General features: G+C 43.3%; 1 protein-coding gene across 2 annotated transcripts in view; it reads left to right on the top strand.

Annotated features, from left to right (window-relative positions):
- YJEFN3 (YjeF N-terminal domain containing 3) overlaps positions 1 to 10,000 on the top strand; it is a 58,371-nt gene that overhangs the window by 37,579 nt on the left and 10,792 nt on the right. For both annotated transcript variants that reach the window (XM_075611106.1, XM_075611108.1), the window contains exons 3-4: positions 2,793 to 2,903; positions 9,065 to 9,178. In XM_075611106.1, coding sequence (XP_075467221.1) covers positions 2,793 to 2,903; positions 9,065 to 9,178 — 225 coding nt within the window. The remainder of the gene's footprint in view (positions 1 to 2,792; positions 2,904 to 9,064; positions 9,179 to 10,000) is intronic.

Below are 10,000 nucleotides of genomic sequence, written 5' to 3'. Positions count from 1 at the left end.
TGATTGAGCCACCTGTGCTGGAGCAGGGACTGATTGAGCCACCTGTGCTGGAGCAGGGACTGATTGAGCCACCTGTGTTGGAGCAGGGACTGATTGAGCTACCTGTGTTGGAGCAGGGACTGATTGAGCTACCTGTGTTGGAGCAGGGACTGATTGAGCTACCTGTGTTGGAGCAGGGACTGATTGAGCCACCTGTGCTGGAGCAGGGACTGATTGAGCCACCTGTGCTGGAGCAGGGACTGATTGAGCCACCTGTGCTGGAGCAGGGACTGATTGAGCCACCTGTGCTATAGCAGGGATATAATCAGTGGCGGATTTCCCATTAGGCCCGGGCAAAAATGTCCGCCCCATGTACTTTGCCGGGCTCTCGGGCCTGATTGGAAGTAATTTCGCTGTTGCGGCTGCATCCTTTCCTGCCCACCCTGCTTCTCCTTCTGAACCACAGCGGCAAATGATGTCACGTTACCATGGCAACGTGACGCCGTGCGACGTTACTTTGGTGAAGTCCACGGATCATTTGATGCTGCGGTTCAGGAGGAGGAGGGGGTTGGCAGGTAAGTAGGCAGCCGCAACAGCTGTGCTTGAAATCCGCCGCTGGCTATCACGAAAGCCAGACCTGTTGTAGGGGCTTGAGGACTGGAGTTGAGCACCCCTGGTATACATGACCGGGAGGGAAGAGCTGGGACCTCCTGGACAGACTCCAGCCGTCACGGAGATGGACAACTGTGCCCCCCCTATGTCCATGTATTGTAAATATTTAAACATTGCAATATTATAATGATTGTGCGTCTGTATGTGTAAACTTACGTATTATGCATGTGTTATGATTTATTTGACAAAATGTTTGTATATGTAAGTCGGTCTAAATTACACGGGCCTGCGTGTCTAAATTACACGGGCCTGCATGTCTAAATTACACGGGCCTGCGTGTCTAAATTACACGGGCCTGCGTGTCTAAATTACACGGGCCTGCATGTCTAAATTACACAGGCCTGCATGTCTAAATTACACGGGCCTGCATGTCTAAATTACACGGGCTTGCATGTCTAAATTACACGGGCCTGCATGTCTAAATTACATGGGCCTGTATGTCTAAATTACACGGGCTTGCATGTCTAAATTACATGGGCCTGCATGTCTAAATTACACGGGCCTGTATGTCTAAATTACACGGGCCTGCATGTCTAAATTACACGGGCCTGTATGTCTAAATTACACGGGCCTGCATGTCTAAATTACACGGGCACGGGCCTGCATGTCTAAATTACACGGGCCTGTATGTCTAAATTACACGGGCCTGTATGTCTAAATTACACGGGCCTGCATGTCTAAATTACACGGGCACGGGCCTGCATGTCTAAATTACACGGGCCTGTATGTCTAAATTACACGGGCCTGCATGTCTAAATTACACGGGCCTGCATGTCTAAATTACACGGGCACGGGCCTGCATGTCTAAATTACACGGGCCTGTATGTCTAAATTACACGGGCCTGTATGTCTAAATTACACGGGCCTGCATGTCTAAATTACACGGGCACGGGCCTGCATGTCTAAATTACACGGGCCTGTATGTCTAAATTACACGGGCCTGCATGTCTAAATTACACGGGTCTGCGTGTCTAAATTACACGGGCCTGCGTGTCTAAATTACACGGGCCTGCGTGTCTAAATTACACGGGCCTGCGTGTCTAAATTACACGGGCCTGCGTGTCTAAATTACACGGGCCTGCGTGTCTAAATTACACGGGCCTGCGTGTCTAAATTACACAGGTCAGATAACATTACACACGTTAATGTGGAAGTTTATTTCAATTGTGTGTTTTGTGTAAGTCCGTTTACATTACACGTCTGTACAGTATGTATATGTCTGTTACGTATGCAGACACATGGGTGACATCTCGCCGATGCCGATCATCCGCCGTGATATTTAACCGCCGGCCGTTTCTCCGCGAAGATAACCCTCTAACCTTACTCCTAACCTTAACTCCTAACCCCCTTACCCTAAAAGTCCCTAACTTTAACCCTTTCCCCTAATTTGTTAACCCCATACCCTAAAAGCCTCTAACTTGAACGCCTTCCCCTAACCCCCTAGCTATAATGCCTACCCCTCTAACCTTACTGCTTACCCTAACACTTTACACTAGAAACCCTAATGCTAAGCTTTACCATAAAAACCTTAATCCCATACCCCCTATCCTTACTTATTACCCTAAAATCCCTAAAGTTAACCTCTAATGCTAACGCTAATCCCTTACCTTCGTGGCGAAACTGCCGGCAGCTGAATGGCAGCGGCGTAGTGGCTGTGGCGAGATGTCCCATTCCATAGACCAACAGTATACATACATGTGTGCTGTAAACTGCAACATACACAGAGACACGGGTGCCATGTAAATAGTTTACATCACACGTGTGTGTGTCTGTGTGTGCAAGTCTATTTCATGTAATGCCTGTATAGGAAAGTGAATTTACATTACATGGCTGACTGCTTCTGCAATGCTCATGTATATGTCTGTATTGCAGGTATATATCTACACAAATAGGCCACTATACATCTGTCTGTCTGTGTCTCCCTATATTACATTTCTGTGTCTGTGTGCAGCTGCATTGTATTTACTTTTTACATTGTTTGTGTCCATAAATATGTAGAATACATTTTGTTCCCTTCCGTATTACCCTGGGCCGTATAATGTAAATGCCGATGGTTGGGTATACATGAGTAATTGTGTAACTGTGTGTATGAAATGACACATTGTGTGTGTGTGTCTAATGTCCCTTCTCTGTTTTGCCAGGTTTACCCTTTGAGTACACTACCCAAAAAACAACCCACGGTTCTCGTAATCTGTGGCCCCGAACAGAATGGGGCTATTGGCCTGGTGTGTGCGCGCCATCTGCGCAGCTACGTAAGTCACCCTAAAGTCATTCCTACTAACCGCAGGCGCTGACGGGACCAAATAATTCTGTTTTGTTTACCAATTAAAGGGCCAGTCCAATAGTGGGTCAACATTTTTTCTTCTCTATTAAACTTGTCTCCTTAAAAATATTGAATCCCGTTAAAGTAACGGTTTTACTTATTTGTATCCTGTGATAAATGAATGGTTTGCTTTTCTCTGGGAACACTGAATTCCAGTATATCCGCTATTTCTGTTTTCTAATGACGGCTTCATAATTACTTTATAGACCTAGAACAGCAGCTGCAGCTTCGAGGATCAACAAACAGTCTTATCAGCAAAATATATTACATATTGTTCTGGTCCCTAGTCCCTTGTAACTAAGAGGTAGGGTCAGACAGGTTAACTCACTCCCTTTAGATGCACACTGAGACCTTCTTTCTTCCTGTTCTTTTATTGTAAAACAAACAATAATAACAGGTATGGGGAACTGTGGGTGAGTGGCATATGTGGGGGAGAGGTAAATTAAGAATGCAGAAAGAGATGTGTACTCTCAGACTGCTGGATCCAAAAGGAAGTGGGCGACTCTGTACACAAAGGATATAGTGGACTAACTATACAACCAGGGTTTCTGGGAGAAACAGGGGTCTGTGCTGTAGTTGCTGTGTAAGGCTAGGCTTATAGTGACGTTGACGTCAGGTTGCGGTGCTGGAAAAATCAAATTGAGATGACTTCCAGTGATCGTGACCAAGCTGATGCTCCGTCGCACCGTTGCATCGCGCTTACTATAAGTGCATGCGACAGCGGCAATGCATTTGTTTTGATGCGACGTCGCATCGCTGTCGCCGGCACTATAAGCGCAGCCTAACAGACAAACCAGGGAGGGAAGGATACTTTTGTTGCAATGTTACACTGAACAGTGACAGGAATCACATCACAGGCAGAAATGCACAACTAGTTTCAGGGCAAGTTGCTGGCATCCAGAGAGTGGAGACAAAACATAATCCTGTTCCAGGGCACACATGGTAAAAAACATCAAAGCTTATGTTTACCATGGAAATCTTACAAGTTAACATTCCTTTTTTTTTTGTGTGTGTCAATCAGCGGCATTTAACATATTAAACATGTCACTTTCCTCGGGTCACTTTCATCCTTGGAGGGACTGCTCTTTTAACCCCTTTGTTGCCAGTCGTTGCTTCGCTGGTCCCTCTGGCAGCGAAGAGGTTAAATGCCACAACAAAGGTAAGGAAAGGTGTAGATTTTGCAGAATTAACAAAGAAGACGGATTAAAAACCCAGGTTGGGGAAGACTTCAGCTCCAATCAGTTGAAATGGGTTAATAGTTCACGAGCCCCTCAACATGCGCATCCCTCATCCCTGCCCCAGTGTGTGGGGGTCTCGGGAAGACCTTGCTGCTGGCGTCACCAGGAGCCAGGCTTGGCACAGTGTCACACACACAGGGACAGCTGGGGCTGCAGGGAGCAGATGCAGAAGCCACAGGAGCTCAGCTGGGGTTTACGTGAAGAGTAATGGTCTAGCGATAAGATAATACAAACCCAGATATTGTATACATCTGACTAAAATAAGATCCAAAGAGCTTTGTTTCCATTTCCTTCAATGTCTCGGACACAGTACCACTACTTTTACCTTTAAGGTGCTGGCATTGCACCTTCAATATCCTGACACCTTAGTTATTTGAGCTTTGAACATATCCGACTTCACTCTTCAAAGCGAATAAACTCCTCTAAAATTGCGAGACTTCCATTACAAATGGCAGATAACGGGATCCCTTGCTCCAGGCTTTTAATTGACTGCCAGTTTTAGTGTGTGTGTGAATTCCTTTTGGTATTATATCATTGGCTTGGGACGTCTCCGTTACACAGCTGGGTGCAGCAATACACAGAGTGTGCAATATCTATTGTCGTTGTGTATTCAATGTGGAATGTTGGATACGAGAGGAATTTGGCTCTGTATCTTCCCTCCTCTTCTAAGGTACATCATTGCACCTGACAATATTTGTATTTTTTTCCATGGCGAAAGGCTGCATCATTCCTCTGCTTTTAATGCGTTTTCCCTTTGTGGGGTTTTTTTTGGGGGGGGGGCGGGGGGGATAATGGGACGAGCAGGTCCTCCAGCTGACCGAAGTGTCCAGAGAGAGAAGCATTCCTGTGTCTGCTTCTCCGCTGTCACACGGGCGTGGGGGTTGGAATTTCCATACCCTGTGATTTTCAGACTGATTAATACTGTGCCTGTCTTCGTGAGGTCCCAGCCTCGTGAAATACAATATTGGGGCAACAGCTCTTTGTGTCTCAGTTTAAAAAACTGGAGTATACTATTAAAAACAGAAAGCTTTTTCTAACTTATCTTCTCTATCTTCTCTATCTTCTCTATCTTCTCTATCTTCTCTATCGTCTCTATCGTCTCTATCCACTTTGAATTCACACCTGAGATTACAGATCAGCAGCTCACTGTTAAGAAACAAAGTGAACAACAGGGAAACAACCAATGGATCTTTAACTACTCAAACCAAAGACTAGTTATATACCATAACTGGAGATCTTAATACTGTCTGGAAATATTTTGTATAATGTGTACCGTCTCTAGTCTGATGTTCCCCTTGCAATGTAAAGATTTGTATGTCTCAAAAAAATACAATAAAAAAGATTGAAACAAACAAAAAAAACAAACAGAAGAGCAACCTCTTGGTAGAAACCCTCTACCCCCCCTCCCCCCCTTAAAGTTTGGCTACATCCCAATAAAAAACACCTGTAATTTAACTGGCTTCATTTCAGGTAATAACCGTGAAATATATTAGCAAAGGATCAAAATATTAATAAAATAGCCAAGCTAAATCATCCCAAGTAAAGGACTTCAGGGTTTCCCTCTGTGTGCCGCCATGTTCAGGGTTCTGCGTCTCTCTGCTGTCACCTCCTGTGATGTCATCTATGTCTCTGCCTGGGACAGGGACCATTAGGTGACAGCAGGAGAACGTTATTAGAACGGTTCTGATTTTGATGTAAAAATGTTCATTTAAGATGCAGTTTCTGTAGCTGTAATGTATTCCTAGAGTCAGAGCTATATCTGCTGCTAGATAATTTAATTGCTTTTGTATCTATATGTGCTCTCTGGAGAGATGACAGTTCTGTGAAATGACACTGATGTCTTCCGAAACTGAGGAATCATCTGCAAGGAACACATTGGGGTGACATTTTTGCCAGAATAAATGTGGAAGATTAATGGGCAGCCTTTTTAAAACCTGGTTAGATAAGTACACTTATCAGTGTATACCCTTAGGTAATACATCTAAAAGAAGCGGCTGTAAACCCATGTGGCTAAAGAAACAGGTAGTGGAGGAAATGGAAAAGGAGAGGCAGGCGTTTCGATTCTTTGTCAGAAGGGACGGAGGCATCATATCAGAATTATAAGGAATGTAACAAAAGTAGCACAAGGGCAATCAAATTAGCAAAAATGGATAATGAAAAAAGGATTGCAATAGAAGGTAAGATCAACCCTAAAAAAGTTGTTCAAGTACCTTAATAACAAAAAGATTAGAAAAGAGAGTGTAGGACCCTTACAGTGTGAGATGTGCAGGCAAGTTATTGGAGATAAGGGAAAAGGTGGAGGTATTAAACAGCCTCTGTATTTACCAAGGAGGCGGCAATTGCAAAAATATTGCAATAGGAGAAAACCACCACCTCCTATATTAACGAACAATTGTTAAAATGAGGAATAAGTGCATAGGCGGCTGGATAAAATGAAGGGAAATAAAGCACCTGGCTCCGATGGCACTCACCCAAGAGTTCTTAAAGCGGCAGAACATGTTTATTTTTTTAAAGTAGGATTGAAGCAGGGGGTCTCCGTAGCTGAACCGTGTTCATTTCAGCTCCGAGGGACCCCCTGTTTCCGAAGATACTTACCTCCTTAGGGGGTGTTGGTAGCAGCTCTGTAGGTTTAAATGTTCCTCCGGTCACGTGAGCCAAAAGGAAGCCAGAAATGTTGGCATCACTGTTCTTATTGGCCCACGTGACATTACGCCCATTTCGATAGCCCCACATAGCCAAGCCCAAGCTGCTTCCTGGCACCCTACGGAGGTAAGTATCTCAGGAAGCAGGGGGTCCCCAGAGCTGAAGTTAACATGATTCAGCTCTGGAGACATCCTGCCTCAATCCCATAACTCTACAAAAATAAAAAAAAGGAAAGCAGGATTGCTGCTTAAAGGAGACAAGTGCCATAATAGCCAAACCGATATATAGATTTACTATTCAAGGACTCCATTTCCACAGGCTTAGTACCACAATATTGACGTAAAGCAGATGTGGTGCCTATACTTAAAAAAGGGAGCTCGATCACAACTGGGAATTACAGACCTGTAAGCCTGATATCAATAGTGAGGAAGCTACTTGAAGGTTTAATATGGGATAATATGGAGGAGTTTACTCAGTGAGTAAAGACACTGACTGGCACTGAGTTTGAAGCAGGGTTCAACCTGGTTCAATTCCCGGTGCCGGCTCCTTGTGACCTTGGGCCAGTCACTTTATCTCCCTGTGCCTCAGACACCAAAAACATAGACTGTAAGCTCCACAGGGCAGGGACCTGTGCCTGCAAAATGTCTCTGTAAAGCGCTACATAAAAACTAGCAGCGCTATACAAGAACATGCTGTAATTATTATATTCCCGAATACCTAATGGAAAACAAAAGTATTAGTAATAGTCAGCATGGATGTATGAAGGATAGATCATGCCAAACTAACCTTACTCGTTTCTTTGAGGTTAGTATGAATTTAGACCAGGGTAATGCAGTTGATTTTGCAAAGGCTTTTGATACTGTGCCACACAAGGTTAGTGTACAAAATAAAGCAAATTGGTCTCTGTAAAAATATTTGCACTTGGATTGAAAACTGGTTGAAGGATAGACAACAGAGAGTTGTCATAAATGGAACTAAAGTTGTAAGTGGAGTACCTCAAGGATTGGTACCCCTGCTTTTTAACTTTGTTTATTAATGACCTTGAGGTTGGCATAGAGAGCAAAGTCTCCATCTTTGCAGATTACCCTAAATTGTGTAAGGTACAGTAGTAGAATCAGAACAGGATGCAATTCGTTCCAGAAGGTCTTGGATACTTTGGCAGGTAAATGGCAGATTAGGTTTAATACAGATACATATAAGGTTATGTGTTTGGGAAACAAAAATAAACAGGCTAGTTACAAATTAAATCGGGGCAAAACCAGGTCATTACTTGATGAAGAACGATTTAGGAGTGCTTGTAGACAACAGGCTAAACAATAGTGCCCAATGTCATGCAGTAGCTGCAAAAGCAAATTAAGCAAGGCATAATTATGCCACCGTATAAAGCACACCTTGAATATGGAGCACAGTTTTGGTCACCACTCCATAAAAAAAACATGGAACTAGAAAAAGTGCAGAGAAAAGCCACCAAATTAATAAAGGGGATGCAAAATCTGATTTGAGAGGCTAGCTAAATTAGATTTGTTTACATTAGAAAACCGGCGTCTCCGAGGGGATATGATAAATATTTACAAATATATTCGGGATCAATACAAAGATCTTTCAAAAGAACTATTCATCCCAAGGCCAGAAAGATGAGAGTAAAGGAGATTTCACCAGCAACAAAGGAAAGGGATCTCTAACAGTAAAGGCAGTTAAAATGTGGAATTCATTACCAATGTGATGGCAGAAACAATAGATATCAGCAACAACAAAAAAGTTGGACATATTTTTAGTAAGGAAAGGTATACAGGGATATACCAAATAAGTAAACATGGGAAGGTCGTTGATCCAGGGAGAAATCTCATTGCCATTATTTGGAGTCAGGAAGGAATTTCTTTTCCCCCCGTATGAGACAGTAGATTGGATAATGTTTTACTGGGGTTTTTTGTTTTCCTTCCCGTGGATCAAAATACTGTAAATACAAATTTAGTATAAATATCTGTAATATAAATTTACCATGGGTTGAATTTGATGGACATGTATGTACGTCTTTTTACAACCTCCTCTACTATGTAACTGGCACCTGAAATAGGCTTAAACTTAAAATGTTGGTTTTGTAGCTGCTTTAAAGTAGGTCATGAGAGTTTTTACCATCACACTGACTGCTGATATTAACATAAGTTTTGGAATCCCAAATTCACTCGCCTCTTTTGCTGTTCTCTTCCAGGATTACGAACCTACAATCTTCTACCCTAAAAAGTCACTGAATGCTCTGTACAAAGACTTCATCATTCAGTGTGAGAAGATGGACATCCCATTTCTATCCTACCTTCCAACAGAAGTAAGCTACTAGTTTGGGATCAAAGGCAGATATTCTAGGATACACTGCACAAGGGAGGGTAACCTAGGGTTATGCCAGGACTGCGAGATTCCTCCATCCCCCAACTTCAAACAGCCAACCCCAGAATTAAAATGCAGACCCATATTTGGATAAAAATGGCCACAGCTTTATTAAATGAAATCCAAACATTAAAACTTGCCAGCTAACATAACCATTAATATCTCAACTTTAACCTCCAGTGCCAGCCAGAGCCTAGAGCCTAGAGCCAAGTGGGCAAGCTAAAGGTTTTGGTGCTACTGTACCTTCCCATTCACACCTGTGGGCAAGATTCCTTTATAACTTGCACCATATGCCCTAGCCGGCAAGGACACCCCACCGCTGTGACCATAACCGAACAACCAATAAAATAATATAATGGGTGCCAACTCCTCAAGTGCCACCAACAGGTCAGATTTTAAGGATATCCCTGCTTCAGCACAGGTGGTTCAGTCAGTAGCACAGTCAATGATTGAGCCATCTCTGCTGAAGCAGGGATATCCTTAAAACCTGACCTGCTGGAGGCTCTTGAGGACTGAGTTTTGCCAACCCTACAATATAACGACGAATTGAAACAAACAGTCCAAAAAACTCATGTCGCTACACTTGCATCATAATATTTTTTTAAAAATTAATATATAAATGGGACAGAGGGAAATTTACTCCTCAAACTGTTCACTAAAATGTCCGCACCTCATATCCTTCACCTGCTCAACAACTCCCTAGGACGGCCCCCTAACTGACCGTGTTCAATTCTAAACCATGCTACCCATACACAAATAATGC

The sequence above is a fragment of the Ascaphus truei genome, chromosome 8 (genome assembly GCF_040206685.1).
Source record: "Ascaphus truei isolate aAscTru1 chromosome 8, aAscTru1.hap1, whole genome shotgun sequence".
NCBI lineage: Eukaryota > Metazoa > Chordata > Amphibia > Anura > Ascaphidae > Ascaphus > Ascaphus truei.
The sequence above is the reverse complement of the archived record's forward strand: the minus strand, read 5'-3'. Positions and strand labels throughout refer to the sequence as shown.